General features: G+C 33.3%; 1 protein-coding gene across 1 annotated transcript in view; it reads right to left on the bottom strand.

Annotated features, from left to right (window-relative positions):
• Window positions 1–588: 588 nt before the first annotated feature.
• The window catches only part of BicC (protein bicaudal C), a 31,719-nt gene continuing 12,551 nt past the window's right edge, over window positions 589–19,756 (bottom strand). The window contains exons 10-20 of the mRNA XM_085952975.1: window positions 18,444–18,662; window positions 17,756–17,924; window positions 14,188–14,649; window positions 12,187–12,329; window positions 11,009–11,111; window positions 9,442–9,549; window positions 8,781–8,917; window positions 8,405–8,524; window positions 6,243–6,423; window positions 4,751–4,870; window positions 589–3,344 (exon numbers count right to left, since the gene is read on the bottom strand). Of these exons, the coding sequence (XP_085809101.1) occupies window positions 3,274–3,344; window positions 4,751–4,870; window positions 6,243–6,423; window positions 8,405–8,524; window positions 8,781–8,917; window positions 9,442–9,549; window positions 11,009–11,111; window positions 12,187–12,329; window positions 14,188–14,649; window positions 17,756–17,924; window positions 18,444–18,662 (1,833 nt within the window). The 3' untranslated portion in view covers window positions 589–3,273. The remainder of the gene's footprint in view (window positions 3,345–4,750; window positions 4,871–6,242; window positions 6,424–8,404; window positions 8,525–8,780; window positions 8,918–9,441; window positions 9,550–11,008; window positions 11,112–12,186; window positions 12,330–14,187; window positions 14,650–17,755; window positions 17,925–18,443; window positions 18,663–19,756) is intronic.

The raw sequence follows: 19,756 nt of genomic DNA, 5'->3' as shown, positions 1-19,756 counted from the left end.
GGCCCGAAATAACAGGTATTTCATCACCAAATTTTTCATTGAATATGACAAAATTCTAATTTCCCATATTTTATATTAAGTTTTATTGTACAATTACATATATTATAATATGTAATGCAGAGTGGAGAGTGATCGGAGTAGTTGATATTTAACTATTAAATTAAAAATAATAAAATTTATGTCTCGTCTAGTATATATCAATATTTTTCCACACTTTTACTCACAGCAAATAAACAATTAGCGACAGAAATAACCTTAGAGAATGCATTAATTTTTTAAATGTGATAATAAAATTAATGAAATGCAATTTCAACAGTGAGATTTTCAATTTACACCTAACTTTTCAGGAACGTATGTTGATCGTAAAGCGAGGTATTGATATATTAAAAAAAAAACAGTTTATTACATGAAAATTTTTTTGTATTTTAGAAAACGAACAATCCTAGGATTCACATGCATTTGAATAATAATAATATTGCCAGACATTAATTATTATTATCTAATGGGTATAAATGGGTATCTATTATCTTTTTTTATGAAGAAATAAAGCATAAAATTTCATAGAAATGATAATATATAAACGTTATTCAATAAAATATAAATTTTAGAAATCTCTAATTGCCGCATACTTCTATGACTTGACTAATGATGAACATTTGAAAAACCATAATGCTTTATTTCACCATAAAAGAAACTTAGTTAAAACTACACAAAAATTGATTAACATTAAAAAGTGAAAAATAATTACCGGTGTATATTGGGCATGCATAGAATTTTCATTGAGAATGTAGCTGTTAAATTATATGAAATTCTTGTCAAAACATGCAAATGATTAATTTTATTATTCATGTATATCTACTATTATGATAATGACGACAAGCTATCGAAAATTATATAAGAGATGCTTTGAATGTACCTCTTACTATAAATAAATATTTTAAATGAATTTCATGTATGACAAAAATTTGTACAATTGGGCCAATTGAAGTAAATACAGTTAAAAGTGATCCATCAGTGAATCTCTACAAAATTACATTAAAATCTAAATACCGAAGCTACTAATCAAAATAAGGAAACAAACAAAACTGAAAATAATATGAAATACAATAATAATAAAAAAACAAGTACACGGAAGTGAACCAGTTGGTGAACATATTTTTTTGATTAAAAATAAGAAAGAATGATTTGTAAACAATTATTTGACTGGGTCAGTTGAATATTGTATGTCATGTGGGATTAAAAAAAATATAAATATTATATAAATAGTTATATTATAACATATCTGTGAAATATAGTGTGTATCACATGTAAAATTATAAACTTGACATCAAAAAATCAAGAACTTTTAGAAATACATATATATATATTGTCATATTTGGGTAAAAAAGATTGCTTGTATAATGCCGCTTTGACAAGGAAACTAGGAGGATTTAGGGCAGTCTTTCAGCTGGGTTTTTGGGCAGGCAGGGAGGGAAGCCAGGATTTTTTCCCCTGTTTTATTGGAGATTCCCCAATATAAAAAAACTACCGACTTCCTCAAAACCCCCAGGTTTGCTTGTACCTATGTTCAGGGCACAGGGATTGCTTCAAACTAAACTGAGAAATCCACATAAAAATGGTCTGAGTCACTTCACATTCTTTCAAATTTTTATGCAAAAATAGTAATTAATTTAATCGATGAAATAATCCCGGTACAATTATGTTCAAGCATAAAGTACTCGAAATATTGATATATTTTTTTTTGTTTCATCACTTGAATTGAGGAAATATTTAAGTCACAAAGTAATAAGGCGTTCACTACAATTAGAAAATTTCCCAACTGGGGTGATAACAAAAATTGTATCGGAGATGTGAATAAAGACAATGGGTAAACGGAAAATGCGGAGGGTATAATGAAAATGACAGAAAATAACTTTTAAATGGTCATGAAATAAGTAGATAATATGCGAAAAGATATAAATTGTTTATGTTATAAATGAGGTCACATGTATCATAAAAATGATATGGATTGGTTTTTGTTTAAAATACATAATACATATGAGAAAATTATTGGACATTTCAATGACATAAACCCTTATGTTATTGGATATTCGAAACAAATTATCATTTATAAATTAACTCTCACTGGGTATCTTATGAATATTATTTTTTATATTATGATACGTAATAATGGTTTTTGTTGAAAAATCATTATAAAAACATTATAATATTATAAATAAACATGTTTGATAAATAATTAATCACAAAAACATAACCAGTCATGTTAAAGAATCAACAAGAGTATCATTGTTAATAAAGTTAATAAATTGATTTCACTCACTTAATTTTTTGAGTGGAGATTTTATTCTATCTCAGAATAGAATATTCAGAATAGAAACACTTATGTGTAATAGGATAGGTGTATATCTTCTGAATGTAAGATTGAGGAATCAATTTGGTCTCGTATTTATTATGATAACATCACTACTTGATGATTAAAATAAAAGAGTCAACTATTATTTTTGAACTTTCTCTTTCAAATTTCATATAAAACAAACATATTATTTGAAATTGTCTCACGCAAGCAATTAGAGTAATTGGACAGACTTTATTTTATGACGCACAACTATAAATTGTCAGCGTAAGTGCAATACCACGGAAGAGCCATGTTTTTTTGGTCACATTCTGTCAAACTTGACAAGGTATATTAAAATTTCAGAATCGACCAACAGTTTTTTAGTTGTCTGCTTAAATCAGTACCGCATATTATGAACCATGCAAAACTGCATATGAACCATTTTCAATTACGCAAAAGCAAACCTGTAGTACAGTAAAGTAACAAGGTTTTTTGTCTCTCCTGAAGATTTTCGTTAGGTAATAGTTCATTCGCAGTATTGCGCTTAGACTGTGAAATATTGTAATGAATGTGAAGAAAAAAATATGTTTTACATTATCAAATACAAAATATGGCAAAGAAAATAAAGTCTTTCAATAAATTAATATCACTGTAATATACTATTATAACACTCAAACACTTTCAATAAGGAATGGATAATTAACTATTATAAAAATGTTACAATTTTTTTAATTAAAAAGATCCTAATCATTCAATCAAAATAGCTGTTACGAATTATATATTTTTTTAAATGCATAACAAGCAGATTATATATTATTATTATTTCAGTCTTAAAATCAATTGCGGTTCTGATTGTTGGATCCTCTCTTTTTATCGAGTCGATTATTTATTATAATTAACAATAACGATCTTCTTCAAATATTTGACGTGTATTCAATTTATATCCGGAGGCTTTTACGTTCAGCCCCAGGTGCAGCTGATCCACTGAACACACTATTCTTGTTGAGATCTATAATGAATTAAAAAGAAAAATAAGTAAAGATATTCTACGTAAACCAACCACACAATAATAATATACACTACTTACTATACCTACATATCGATAAATCAAATAATTGTCATTGATATTGAAATAGTTTATATGGAAAAAAAGCTGTATCGATATTATAACAATGTTATAAAATATATATAATATGGAAAAAAAGCTGTATCGATATTATAACAATGTTATAAAATATATATAATTTGAAAACAACGGCGAGAAATATAATATAACCAACAAAAGAAATCTTCTTGAAAATAATATTATGACACCAAGTGGGATTCGAACTCGTGCCCTCTGGGATTCACACCTATGTGCCCTGACCGCTAAGCTATGTGTGTCCTATCTAATTGTGATGAAATTAACTAGCGGTTCCAAGGCCTGAACAAAAACGATGCATAAGTGCGAGTGAGAAAGTATTCGGCACCCTAATAATCTCTGCGACACGCGCTAGAGTAAGATAAAAGGTTTACAGATATGGGAGATGGTTTGCTACGGTGTAGCCGCCAAATCTTACCTTATTGCTTAACTAAGCGTCGATAACCGTGTTGCTAAAATTGATATTTTTTGTGTTAAACATAAAGTCAGTGGTAAATATTTTTAGTTAAGTAAGTAGAAAAGATGGTTCTGTGTGTTGTATTAAAATGTGGTAGCCGTACTGATAAGCAAGAAGATGGTATTACGTTTCATAGGTAAGTTGATACATGTTCGTGATAATTTATTTGTATATTATTATATATTTTAATATCAAGTGACCTTGTTTCTTTAAAATAACTTAAATTAGGGATATTTTTACCTAACGGTTGCATTTTGACCACTTAAAACTACTATATAACGTAAAAAAATAGAAAAATATATTTTAATTCTGAGCGTCTAGTGCGAGCACTAGCGAAATGGTCTATGGTCTCGAACATTTGAATACGAATGCGTTCGCTCGCCCACAAACCAAACGCACGGCACACAGCTTCATTTAGCAATGCAATGGTTGGCGTCTAGATGTATCTATAGTCTAAGAACGATTCTTACAATTCTCACTGAAGCGCTATCTAAATTGCGCTATTGTTTTGTTATATATTTCTCATAGATGTTTTCAAATAACGTATGTTCAATAAAGAATATTATATTCTTAAATGTTGTGAATTATTTATTGAATAAAAAGTCCACGTTCAATTTGGGCTCTCCTGCACGCTTACTGTTATAAAACCTCATTGGCTACAAACTGTTTTATACCAATCAGCTGACACTTTATTGACGACATACCACATAATACTAGAGTATTATCGACCGACTAATGAATAGTCAAAATTGTTTTTGAAATTACAAAAAATAAGCAAACTGATTTTGTATTATTATGATTTGGGGGATTCACCAACCTGATATTGCAAGCAACATCTTTTTTCTGGCTCCGAATGCCGATATGCCTATTTCAACGAGGTCACCATCAGTCAGAGAAGAAAATGTGGTGATGTCTACTTCATGAGATTGGAAAAGTTCTGAAAATCATTTGAATGTGGTCAATAAAATCACTTATTGATAGAGATCAGACATATATAATGTTGTATAATGCAAATGTGTCGCTAGATTTCAAAAACAGCCAAGTCCATAATAGATGAATATGAGAAAACCAGCTTTTTGTTTTCTCAAATACACAGTCACAAGGGTGAAAGTTTATATTATTTCGAGTATAGAATATTTTAAATTATTAAATTCCACATTTTGATAATGCAGAAATGTCAGAAAGCAGTAGTTCTTCAGCAATTCACAAAAAAGTCAAAAATACCTAAATGTGGACATGGCTGATTTTGTAATGTAGCACACAAATATAAGAAAAGAAGAATACTGAAATATAATATAATATATTTATGTGTTTCCTAGTTTGTACATGCCCCAGTACCAGGCTACTTCGAGTCATACAGGAAATCTAATAAACACAATATGAATACATTATTATGTAGTGTAAAGATTAAATGGTACAATTAATAATGCCATACTTCAAATAACTTTTCAATCAGAATCAATATGAATTAATTCATACGTTTACAATGTCTTTATTTTAAAATAACAATTATATTTTACCAAAAACATGTTATTAAGGCAAATGAGGACATGTTGATTTTAGTGAATAACCAATAGAGTAATTTGTCTATGAAACATGCAATGCATTTGTTTCAATTAATTTTTAAAACAATGATTATGAATGTTCATCAATGAAATGAAGAATTGGTAAACAATTAATATACTAATATGTACTGATACCAATTAACGCAATAAATGATTAAATCCCCCATTAAAAACCTGTAATCGACAGAGTTAGGAAGAAAAGTATTAAGCTTGAACGCAATAATATCTGTAACTTATAATCGAAACGATCGAGGAATGCTGGACCGGGATATATATCAACAAAACAAAATTTGTTATTATTTAATAAAATTTAATAAATTATTTAATAAAATAGTGTTCTATCACCTGATAATGACAAAATGCCCGTGAAATATTGACAATTACTATTATCGTATATACTTTCACCCAAGTCCCATATCTCGTGTAAAAAGAAAATAATATATCAAATTTAATATTCAATCGCCCGAATCCGTAGTTTTAATTAAAGTTGAAACAAAATCTTTGACATAAACCTTTCCATATCAGTACTTAATGGTTTTAGAAATATATATATAAACATATTCATAAAAACATTTATCCACAACTGCATACAGCTTAGGAAATGATGAAATAAGTAAATTGTCATTATGGTTTTCATAAGTACAGTTTGGTAATCGGTAAAATGGCACTGTGGGTAATTTTATCATAATACCAAAACAATTCAAGGTATTATTGTCATTATTGATAATATAAAAGATGTCTTACGAATATATTTGTCTAATCCTTTCTCTGCGAGTAGTTGACTGAGCTGCTGGTAGCGACATGGTGATGTTTCACCGGTGTTGTTGGTTTGGCTTTGCACCGGTGTACATGGTAGCTCGGCAATGTTCGGTCGGGTAATACTTTGAGGAGTTTGATTGTTACTATTTGACCATACTGATGAGCTCTATAAAATAATAAACACACATCAAAAGACATTCCTAGCTTAAATGTCCATTTAAAAAATAAATAATAATAATAAACAACCTAACTGCATGACGTAGAGAGATAGCTGGCTGTTGGCAGGTGGCTCTGATAGTGAATGATAATTAATGCTTTGGTGGCCCAAAAGTTATCTTCAACTGAGGGATCAACAACTGGACTATAAATATCAATCAATGAGGAATGTATGACGAGATTGTTTACAGAACAAAATAAGACAAAAGTTATTTTAGTGTCATTCTGAGGATGGGTTCATAGCCCTAATCACCTGTCAATATAAGTAACTCAATTATCGTAGAAATAACAAAAAACTTTGTTTTAAAATTTTAAATCATTAACATTGTAATTTTGAGTAGGTACTTTGTTTCTATCCATTAAAATTAATATCTCTTTCATTAATTATGTATCTGCGGTGGGTTAATGTTAATGTGTCAGTTTCGTCAGCAGTGAATCACTGGTTTGAACCCAGCATCTGGCAAAATTGGCATGTTGTTTTTTCAATAGAATTGCAAGGATCAAATGAAATGAGCGAATGGTAATAACCATTCTTTGTAAAAAGAACCGTCAAGAGATCGTATAATCTGTAGTGACCAATGATGCTAATGGTAACGCCCTCAAAAATGAAGATCATACAGAGTTCACTTTCAGTCTGGGCTTACCTGCAACATGGCGATATGAAATCTCATTGGGTACATACCGCCTAATACCAATAGTCCGACCATTAAACGGCTTCCGAATTATCAGAAATGGTTTACGTATCAAACTTATGTGAATTTAGGTGAAAGCCTATCCTATATAGCAAATAGTGTTGGTTCTCGTAACCTTTTCATTAATTTATCAATTTGTTAAAGATATAATAAAAAGTTAAGTATGTATACATATTTATGTATCTTGATTATAATATGGACGTCTGATTATTATTTATTGCATATGCCAGCTTTATAATAAGATAATATTACATTACTGAAAATGATATAAAATTATATTGGAAAAATCTGAAGCCCTCCTAATTTTTCTTATGTTTGACAGTTCGTGTGTCTGTTCCAGGACTTTTTTTTTGAAAAATAAAGGTGCCGGAACTCACTTATTGCCAAACTTCTTACGTACTAAAGAAAATTATGTTCAAATAATATCATTTAAAATAACTTTTCCTATGCCACGAAGCACACGAAAAATGAAACAAACAATCATTAATACAAATTTAATAAACAACTTAAGTCCAATTCTCGTCTGGAAAATTGTCTCGATTTCTTTTATTAGTGTTAGAGTCTATGGCTGAATGTCTTCCACTGAGTAACCACCGATCAACGTATTTTGATAGGATCGAAAAGCGTCAATGGTGGTCCGACGAGTTTGATGAACAAAAGTACCGAAACTATTTTGGTCTTCAACGAAGCTCTTAATGGGGTAATAATTAGATTCATTTGTGAAAATTCGCGTTCACATTCACTTGAAGAAATGGTAATGGAATTAAATGCATATATCAAACGCATATCGTCATTGAAACTAGAAAATTGTGTAACTCCAAAAACACTACTTTACAGGAGAGACAAAAACATTATGGTTTCCTATACAAATATATGGTTTTGGAGTTAAATCATCCATGATTTAACAATGTTACAATTTTTCTGGAATTATAAAATTTGCAAGATGGATAGATATTATCAACGGCCACTAGATCGCATTCAAAGTCAATTTTCGATTAAAACGGAGTTACACAATTTTCTAGTTTCAACGACGAATTTCATATGAGATGATTCAGGAAAATTAGCTTGTACTGTGTAAGCGCGAATATTGTTTCGTCTAATTGCTTTTGAAACATTAAAAATACGGTGAAAAAAGGTGCCGGAACGCCGTTCCACCGCGTTACATTACAAAAAAAGCCCTGGTTTGTTCTATCAATTGCTTAATTCGGATAATGTGTGTTCCTAATAGATGTGGCTTACCCCATGATTCTGGATCTTCGGACTAAGTAGGTGACTTGGAGAAGTCTGGCTAAATCCATACCCTGACCAGCGACTTGTTGGTACTCGATACGTATCACCCACACAAGTTTCTTTAATTGCCTGTAAAATTAAACACAACACATAATATATGGGGACAATCATAATTTTATATTTTATACTTAATTATACTAATTACATTAAGTATAATACTAATTATACTTAATGGATAAAAAAGAACATACATAATTAATTAAAAAATATCTCAGAAACATACCTCCTAGAAAAAATCATTGGAAAAAATATGACTTTAGATACAGATTGTCAGAACATATTATAAAAGTAAATAAATTAAGAAAAATGTAGATAATATATATACCATGGATGCTTGAGCTTTCATTTTCTGATAGTCGTTGAGAGGTGATAAAGACTGTTGAATTGTTTCGAGTGTCTTTTTCTCAATTCCTGGAGCTCGTCTGTCACCTTCAGTTATTTCTGACAAGATATTTAATATATCTGAAATATACAAAAACTAATTCAGTAACAAAATGTTGGTGGTTTTACTTGGCTCACATTCTCACAGATGTCACTGTAAACTCTAAAATAAGACAATAGAAAATAATATGAATATTATTTTATGAAAAATCGATATTATTTTAACTACACACTCACTTAAGTCAATAATATTTCAGTAATATTTTTTAGCCGCTATTTGTCAGAGAAGAGATGTTTCAAATATTGACCTACATTCTTCAATAAACTTAATACGGTGTTCAGTCAAAAATTACTGTCGGCAAACATATTTGTTTTTTCCAAATGTACAATTGCTAACCAAATTGAGGAGATAACCTGGTCAATCAGAGTGCAAACTGCCAAAACTTTTTATATATGTAGATTGTAGTCTATGTTTCTCAAAATTGTATTTGCTGATAGTGATTTTCGCTTGAACGGTGACTATATGTCATAGACACGGCAATTATAATGATAGACAAGGAAGAAGAACTAGATAATTAATTTTATAAAAGTGATCAAAAGATAACCTGGTCCGGCGTCGATTGTTGGAGATGGAGTTGGACTGTTTGCTTTGCTGATGGGACTTACGGATGGGCTCACAAAGCTACTACTACCGCCATTGCAGCTATCGCCCCCTGGAATAAAGAAAAAGTACAATTTACTTTACACCAGCAATGCACTTTATTATTATAATAAAATATTATTATAATATGATTATAAAATATTATAATTATTAAATAATTATTATTATAATATAATTATTAAATATTATTATAAAAGTTTTCAGATTGTATAAAAAAAAATTAATAAAATGTAAAAATCATAGATATATGAAACAGAAGCTGTAAAAACAGCAACATCAGATGATTAAAAATAGCTGCAATCAAAATCACATTGCAAGTTGATTTGTACTACCTACCTATGTTCTAACTGGTGCTGTGATATTTAAAAATGCTTTGTTTTAGGTTTACACACCTAAAAGAAGTCTTTCATTTAATGGATTAACATTATTTAGATGACCAATCATATTGTACAATTGCAAAGAACAGTATTTAAGTAATATCGAGTTTGTATATCTGGGATCGACCGGAACAGACGGATGTGAAGCAGAAATAAGAAGGCGTACACAGATTTCAAAAAATACAGCGTATCACTGTCAGATAGAGGAATATCAATTACCAAGAAAATGATGCTTGTGAAAACATTAGTGTCTCCACAGAACAGTTATTTCTGAGTTTCCTGGAGTTCACCATTTTTTTGTACAGTATTGAGTCATGGACCTAGTGTTGTTGGAATATTGACAGGTTGACAATATTTCTGAGACACCGTCTGCAGTTTATTTGACACATTCGGCACAGATCGGATAGCTTTGGGAAACTGGTGGTTTTGGGTAGTCTCCAAGGAAGGCGAAGTAGAGGAAGAGCATCGACATGCTGAAGTGATCAAGTGAAGGAGCATAGTTGGGGCATCCTTCACTCTGCCGTGAGAGAAGCAGACGACTGAGACAGGTGGAGAGTCTCGGTCACTCAGAAAATTATTGAATTTCAGGGTAATCACAATCGTCAGCCATAACGGAGCGACCAAGAATAAAGAAGTAAGCAAAGAAAAAATATCAACAACCGATCGCCATTTTCAAACAATGCATAAAATTCTGCCAACACAGAGAATATTATTGTGTTCTGTAATAAATAACCATACGATTTTTTAAAACCTTTCTGGAATCGTTATAAATTGTTGTAGTACATAGGTGTATATATTTTTTTTTATTATACTTAGTAGTCTGGTACATGGGATTAACAAGTCATGCATGTTAAAAAACTGACACTAGGGAAGCCGAAAGGCAAACAAAGAGTTATTTGATCTTGTATAAGATGTAGGGATGGTGTCAAGTCAGATTTGAAGACGTTTGGAGTAAACCAAAACTGGAAGTGGGTTTGTCCAGACTTGGATGGTTGTGGATGTTTGAGTCACACAGGGTTGTAGCACCAAGCAGAAAAACTGGTTAACCTCTTTGATAAAAATAATGGGTACCTATTTAAAATTAGCCTCTTCAGAATTTCGATGTTAATATATTGTAATTATATTTATTCTTACCTGATACACTATGGACGTCCAAGGATGCAGAGCTGCCAGTGAAGTTGCTTTGATAACCGCTGCTGGCTTGCGAGCTGATATTAAGGATTTGAGTCAATGAGCTCTGTAAGATTAAAAATGATCCCATTAAAACTAGTTACCTAATAATTAAAATAATATTAAATATACCTTTTTTTTTTTTTTTGACCATGTCCGATCCTAATAGGATCATATGGGCCTCCACAGAGTAGAGGGTTGTATTAACAGATTTTGTTTTTTTACGAGAAATGGATGTCAGCCACTTGCTCAACCTATTAGGTCCATACCCTGACTCAAACACAAACTGAAAAACAATATGTGTACTTGCCAGACCCAGGATTCGAACCTGAGACCCACAGCGTGATAGTCCAACGCTTATGCCGCTCGGCCAGCGTGGGTGTTAAATATACCTAATAATAATAATAAATATACCTACCTACCTAATATAATTATTATTCGTCTTATTTGAATTAATTTAATGTTTTTTCACCAAAGGCAAACAATACCTATCGATACTTCAAAGTAGGTAGTGATAGGTATGGGTTTACGTAGGGTGTTGATTTACACTTTTCCACTTTTCCACTTATTAAAAACACTGATTCAGGGTCATTACGTAAGTATATTTCGCTTCACAAGTAAAAATTAATTAATAATAACATTTGTAAACGCACGCTTTGGCGCAAAGAGGTGGCAAATCGTATTTAGAGGCGACGTTCAAGGCTCAAGGGTAGATTACCGACTGACCGTACTATCTACTCTCGATCCTTCGTCCGCCCAGAAACAGATAACGGTAACTTTCTTTTTGTTTGTTTCGCTGTGCGTGCATCCTGGTCTAGCCTTGACTCATTTACAGTTACAATAATATTACCATTATATTCACAACTCTGTCGCTTGGAGGATTTCTGATGGGGGATTTAGGCATTATGATATTTGGTATCAGTAGGTATTAATAGTTTTGGATAATCCTAGAAATTATCTAGGATTATCCAATATCAAAATAGCTAGGTATCAAAAGTGGTGGCTAGATCTTACAAATTATTATTTTTTCCTACCAATTCAACCATTTTTCGGAAATTCAATCTGTAATAGGTACTAAAACTTCATAACTCTATAGCAGAGGTATTCAAAGTGTATGCCGAAACGAAAAAGTTTTAGCTTACAGGTTGGCTGTTGTTATTACTGCTGCTGTGGTGTCTTTGAGGGTTGGTCTCCATGCTGGGTGGGGCGGGAGCACAGAATTGTTGCATTCCTATATTCTGCTGTTGATGCATGACTCCTTGATTGGCCATGGTCGCCATATTAGCTGGAAGATAAAGGCATCAAAATATATTCCCAATGCAAGGGCTCTTTAATATCAAATTACTATTGCAATCATCATACTGCCTTAATCATCAATTAACTATAAATCAATAAATAAAACACACTAATATAATATTATTCCGTATGTATTTTATACCCATTTCACATGCAGCGAATATTATCGTCGCGATAATTTTCGCCAAGCGGTACGAGAAAAGTATAACAGCTTTATGTAGGTACATACAATAAAGCGGGTTTTCCTGTGTCGCATAAGTGCAATGTGAAAGCTGCCATACTGTACTGTAATAATTGCTTGGATAAAATTATCGCGCGGATTTTTACCGCGTCGATAATATTCGCTGCGTGTGAAGCAGGAGTAAGGCTCCATTCGTCAGTGATCTAACGAAGTTTAAAAATGTATAAATGTGATGAGTGGGTTAAAAATACACCCGATCCTCTTTTTGTACGACTTTTTTTTGCACGGTTTCGAAATAACACGGTTTAGAAAAAGTACCGATTATTTTTTATTTAAGTACTTACATTGATTTTTTTGCTTTAACACGGTTTAAAAAAACTAAAAAGGGTACTGTTCGGTTATACGGAATACAGCGGAAAACGCATTTTGAAAATAGCCGATAAACTGGATTATTTGTTAAGTTAACCTAACCAAACCTAACCAAACCTAACCTAACCTAACCTAACCTAACCTAACCTAACCTAACCTAACCTAACCTAACCTAACCTAACCTAACCTAACCTAACCTAACCTAACCTAACCTAACCTAACCTAACCTAACCCAACCTAACCTAACCTAAACCAAAACTAACAAATAATCCAGTTTATCGGCTATTTTCAAAATGCGTTTTCCGCTGTATTCCGTATAACCGAACAGTACCCTAAAAAGAATAAAATACGTATGTATGTACATATTTATCAAAAAACTACAGACATACATATCTACGTACATACATGGCGCCACTAGTCAGTCACTTCGGGTTCGATATGAGAGACAGCGTCATTAAATATTTACAGCGATGAGTGATTTTTCGCCAGCGAAAAACAACAACAGTAAACGGGCACGTTTATTAGTAGCGACACTGAATGAATATATTTCTCTTTGCTAAATTTAAATCGAAAACTATGTAAGTACTTATTTTTATGTACCTAAGTATAAATATTTTTATGAATAAATAATAAATAAATTCGATTTATTTTTGAGTTCAAGAATTTCGTATTTTGAGTTGATTTTAAGTAATGGAACCCATCTACCATTTTTGTATGGGCACCTTATCTTTTTTACACTGTTTTGTTTTGCACGGTAGTCTTTGGAACGTATCCCCCGTGCAAAAAGAGGATCGGGTGTACCCCCAATTTGTAGATAACGCATAAGGCACTGGACTCTCACCCCCCGCTCCGGGGCTAATTCCTGGCTAAAGCCTTAGTAGTTTAACGTATTATATATGTGCACGATATAGCACAATAATTGAAGCTAGTAATAATAATTATATAAACAGTAAATTATAAATTATACTTAGTAAAAATAATGAATTTAAAATCTTGTCTATCTATAGTCTAAGAAAATCTTTATTATATTTACAATCATATCCAAGACTCTCTATAGTCAAACAGCAATACGAAATTGTGAAATTTTGCAATATGCCAAACGGGTTGAAATTAGTATTATTTAATATTTAAAAAAAATCGACTTCATTTAATGTGCATAGACTACCGCATTACATTAGAAATATATGTACGCAATAAATAACACTATGATCGGAATTCGCAATTTAGTGTTACAGCCTGACTATAGATGGCCTTGCCTAACCATCGATGTTGGTTTAATTTTGATTGATTGACTTACTTCCCCACATTTGCTGTTGGGGACTAGCGATATAAGTCGTTGATCCTCCGTTGATCTTGACTCCTGGAAACTGAAACACGTTTCCGTTGCTCTGGCTTTGAGGTGAAGGCGGAATCAGACTCCACGACGGAGTATAGAACGAAGGGCTGGAAGGACTGGCATATCCGCCTGGAGTCGGTGGATTCATCTGCGGGCTGGCCATGCTGAGATAGTTGGAGATGTCATTTAACCTTAACGGAGGAAGGGGATAGCTCCTAGCAGCATTTAACGCTAGGTTCTGAAGGGATGAAGCAATGTTTAAAGGCGTCGGTGATGGCAGATTGTTGTGGTGACTGGGGGAGAAGGGATTGAATGAGGAAACTTGGTCGGGAAGAATAGGAATTTGATAATTTTCTGGAATGTTTGCGGTGATTGGGGAATCATGGAGATTCAGCAGATGTCTCCTAGCTTCGTAAATGTCGCCTGTAATAAAAAAACATTGTTATAAACAATAAAGTAGGATTGCAAAAGTATACAGATAGGGACGTCATATAAAAATAAAAAAAGTATCGAATTATCAGTATCAATAATGATGCTTTGGCCGCGAGGGATTTATTACTAAAAAACCATAAACTCTTCGATACCAAATACCCCGTTTACACGAGCATGAACTTAATGCTGACAGTACGTATTCTCGCGGCCATAACAAGAAAATGCACGTGTATAGACGTATTAGGTATCTTGTAAGTTGCAAAATTGCATGCATGGATCAAAAAAGTTCAGAAGCTTCTTAATTTTCAGGCAATAATTGATACTTGCATGGCGGTGCGCATGCGCAGTAGAACGGTAGTGGCGACCCTGTTGGAAGAAATACAACTTCACCGCACAGAATATTGTGACGTGCACCGATTATCTGCGAACTTCTCCTAACCTGACTGAATCTGTCAAATACAGCGCTCGAAATGGAAAAGTTTACGAACCGGAGCACTCGACAGTTTTCTGAAGATATTTCCATAGTTATCAAATTTTAAGGGTATTTCATAAAAATAAGTGTGTTAGATTTTCTATTTTTCGCATTTCTGGTTCAAATGGTCAAATTATTTTTTTCCATGAGACGGAGCGATAATTTTACTGATTTCACGAACAGGAACGGCGCTCCGGTGCGCTCCTGTCCATTTCGAGCCCTGGACGCAAATAGCACCAATACGATGACAACATCGCGTCTCGCTTACTCTTGAAGAATGAGATTGGCGAGACAGTGGGCACTTTTACTACGTGTAAACAGTTATTATCGCGATAGTATAAAATACACACTATTGGTGCAAGTAAATCGATGCAAGTGTACAGGCGTTAAAAGTATCGAAGAATCGATACTTTTTTGACGGTCCTATGCATTGATGTGTTTATTTACTAAGAAGGTACGAGTACATTGTCACTAATAGCTTCACAATTCAAACACAATACCTATATCGTATAGGTACCTGCATATTCTCAACAATGTTGATTTTATTGGAAAAAAATACTAAAAGCGATGATCGGATTCTATCGTGTTGATCAAACATAGTAACGCTTGATGAAAAAAGAGACGTCCCGAGGTAAAATATCGCCCTTAATAAGGCATATGTTTCACCGATACCGTTTTTAATCACGAAAAGATAGTAGTTTTTTTAATTAGCTCTACAATCCGGTGTGTAGGTATCTTGGCCGTCTCACGAAGAGGTTTCGTAACATTTTACGAGAAATGGATGTTAGCCATATGGTCTGGATTCAAACACACATTGAAAAACAGTATGTGAATTATCCAGACCCTGGATTTGAACCCGAGACCCTCGACATACCAAGCGGATACGTCACCATTCGGCCATAGCAGGCGCTAAACATTGGCCACACTAAATAATATATTATTTATAAACTCTCGTGTACCTAGCTATTAAATTTTAAAAATTAACTTCTAGATAAAGTGTTCGGTGGTTTCTCTATGTACGGCCATATATTTCCGATATAACATTTCACGGTGAAGTGTGATACGGCGAACTGCATACGTACAAGTTTTCGGACACGAAAATAAGTTCGCTAACAAGACGTTATGTATGAATGTATGATAATTGATAAATAATAATTCTTTTAGAGATGAATAATTAATTATTACAATTTAAAACATGAGAACATCAGAGTTAGATCACTAAACAATAAAATTATAAATAGTTCTGATTGAATTAGGCAGTAATGTATCATTATTCATTACATTATGATTTATATTAAAATTTATAACAATAATTTAAGAAGAATTTGCGGTTGAGATTGCGGTTTAAGGGTGTTATCACGGTAGTAAAAGACAATCGGCAGATACACATTGCATATACGCACTTGAAGGAAGATAACATATAGGAGTTATCATTCAATTCTTATGAAATTCTATCTCTTCTTCGACCACATGACATGTGACAGTATACAAACAATAACCACATCAAGCAACAATCATGCAATGTAAGGCAAATATCAAATAACGAATTTAAAAGATAGAGTCGGAGTGTTTTATTACACAAGTACCTACCTTAATAATTATTATAACATCACAAGTATAGTTAGGTAATAGATATGCATTAGGCATTCACACTGTCGAAAATCTTAATTCAGCACACAGATATTCCATGATACAGTTTGTTGTATTTACTCGTTTACTGTTTATTTTCACCTCAATATTTCAGTAACTAGGTAAGTAATCAATATTTTGAAACACCTAATTAAAAATACAAACACCAAAACCGCCATAATTTGAATTTCGCTAGATACTATTAAAGAATACAATATTACAAAAATTGTATTTAAGCAACCATTTTAAGCCATTTTTTAATGAAGATTTATTCTACCTACAGCTTTAGCATTTTTTGATGATTTAATGAGAAAATTTAATCATCATTATAAAACAAATAAACTTAAAAAATAAGAAGTGGCAGTGTCACCTGTCAACATTCTTCTCGATGCGCTTAATGCGTTAATTGTGTTCAAAGCGCAGACAGAGAAGTAGTGTGTGTGCCTGTGTATGTGTGCTGTGCTGTGCAAATAGGTAAATCAGCAGGGCTCGAAATGGAGCGGAACGCACCGGAGCGCCGTTCCGGCTCGTGAATTTTGTAAAATTATCGCTCCGTCTCGTGGATAAAATATGTTGACCGTCTGAGCTAGATAGGCCATAGAATAGAAAATCGGACACAATTATTTTTATAAAATACACATAAGATTTGATGACTATGTAAATATCTTCAGAAAATTAGTCGAGCGCTCCGGTTCGTAAACTTTTTCATTTCGAGCGCTGTAAATCAGTGTACTGTGGCACCATGGGTACGATAAAAGCGGCTTGTAGGTAGTTGTAGTGGTATTGTTTGCTATCATTTAAACAGGTATTGTAGCAAAAAAATCCAATGCACTCGCGAATCTAAAATGGTGGCACTGTATATCGATTTACTTATTTATATATATTTGCCAGCAGATAAATAAAGACAGATACTGTAATAATATGGTGATAATCTTGGATAATATTATAAAACCTTAAATCTACGGTTAAAAATTAATTAAGTAAAATAACTCTTACTTGCGCATCTTTCGATCCCTTTGATGATTACAGACATGGCGCAGAGTTTCGGCTTTTGGCGAATGTTAATAAACACGTTTAGATTTTGCATTAGAGTGGTCACTTGTTCCGCTTGGATCTCTCTTCCGTCGTTTGGCAGATCGAACATTATCACAATAGGCAAACTTCCCTGAAAACAATTGAAAATCCTGTAGTACCTAGGCAAGCAACTAAAACAAACATATTTATATCCATTCAGAGCCTTGCTCGAGTGCAATAATAATTAGGTATTTTATTTCTGTCATCGACTGTGGAGCAGACATTATAATACCAGTCTATACAATCCTCGAATTCGAAATGCCAATTTGTTTCATAGAAAACTCTGTTAAAAGTATTTCCAGCATCACTTTGCAGGGCGTTTCTCGGTCGTTAGGCCTTGTCCAGATGGCACGATTTGACTCGCGTGTAAAAATTCGCGCGCATACCAGGTACATGTGTTCTCCATTGAGCCGTCCACATGTAATCGCCGTGTGTCGCTTCTCACGCGTGGTCGAGGTACAGGCAACCTCATTGAGTTGTCTACATACACTCGCGTCAGCTGGACAAGCTCTTACGCAAAGGCATGCGCGAGTCCTTTGGTTCGGGCCTGGACTGACCACAAACACATTCAACGAAAACAATAAAAAAAAACATTTCACAAAAATATTACGACTAGTTGTTGCCGGGCCAAATAGACATCCTTGATCTGCCCAGTGATGGTGATGTTGCTTTTCTTGAGATGCGGGATGTTGGGATCACCAGCGTCAGGGAACATGATCTGAGTTTTGGTGTTCGCCATAATCCTCTTCAGCTGATCTGCTCCGTGTCCCATCACCACTGCGTGATGCATCGGAGTGATCTCTAAAGACATCTGAACCAGGGTTTGTTGCTGAAATCAAAAAGTTTTACCATTGTAATTTTGCAATACGTAATACGAAAGTTTCGTAGCTCTAAAATGTAACCTCTACAAAGTATGTAACTACGAAGAATTGTGTTAATAAAATCTATCTTGGGTTTACGAATCTTTGAGAGAAATATCGATTTTCAGATAACATACATATACATAACACACAGTAGACTAAAACTAAATCTTCTTTTTCTTATTTCTGACAACCCTATGTAGATCCTTGCGAGGTCGACAATGTTTTCGTTTGCATTCCGGATTCCCGAATTGACATGCGTGGCTCGTTTATCCTATGTAAATGGTCCATCCATCTTAAACGGCCCTATTTGATAGAATGTACATGTTAGCTCTTGCACAAAGCGTACGGCTCGTTGACTATCGACCCCAGTTACGTGTCATTGATGGGTCCGAAGATACCACGCAGCACGCTCCGGTCAAAAGAGCCCAGCACTATTTCAATGTGTTTGGCAGTGATGCCAACCGTACTATAATTATCTTCTTCGACCATGTCCGATCATAATAGGATCATATGGGCCTCCACAGAGTAGAGGTTTGTATTAACAGATTTTGTTTTTACGAGAAATGGATGTCAGCCACTTGCTCTACCTATTAGGTCTATACCCTGACTCACACACATATTGAAAAACAATATGTGTACTTGCCAGACCCAGGATTCGAGCTTGGGACCCACGGCATGATAGTCCAACGCTTATGCCGCGCGGCCACCATATAGGTATACTATAATTATAGTACAATACTATATTTTTAATTTCGCGAAAAATGTAAAATACTATAGTTTTACGCCAAATATGCCAAAATACTATAATTTTAAAAGATTCAAGACGTAAAATGTTCCTGTACTATATATTTTTCAGAAATGCTATAATTTTTACACATTTGTACTATAATCAGCATAGAAAAAGATGGCGTTTGGTTAACGTACCAGATTTCCGAACCATAAGTAGATATAATGGTGTCAGATTCTTCTGGCAGTGTAGGCGACTTATTTAGGCGACACACCGTTCCAAAGTGATTTCGTCATTTTACGACTCATGTCCGTATTGGCAGAAGAATAAAAA

The sequence above is a fragment of the Rhyacophila brunnea genome, unplaced genomic scaffold (assembly GCF_057557595.1).
Source record: "Rhyacophila brunnea isolate RB1 unplaced genomic scaffold, BYU_Rbru_1.0 scaffold_3, whole genome shotgun sequence".
Lineage (NCBI taxonomy): Eukaryota > Metazoa > Arthropoda > Insecta > Trichoptera > Rhyacophilidae > Rhyacophila > Rhyacophila brunnea.
The sequence above is the reverse complement of the archived record's forward strand: the minus strand, read 5'-3'. Positions and strand labels throughout refer to the sequence as shown.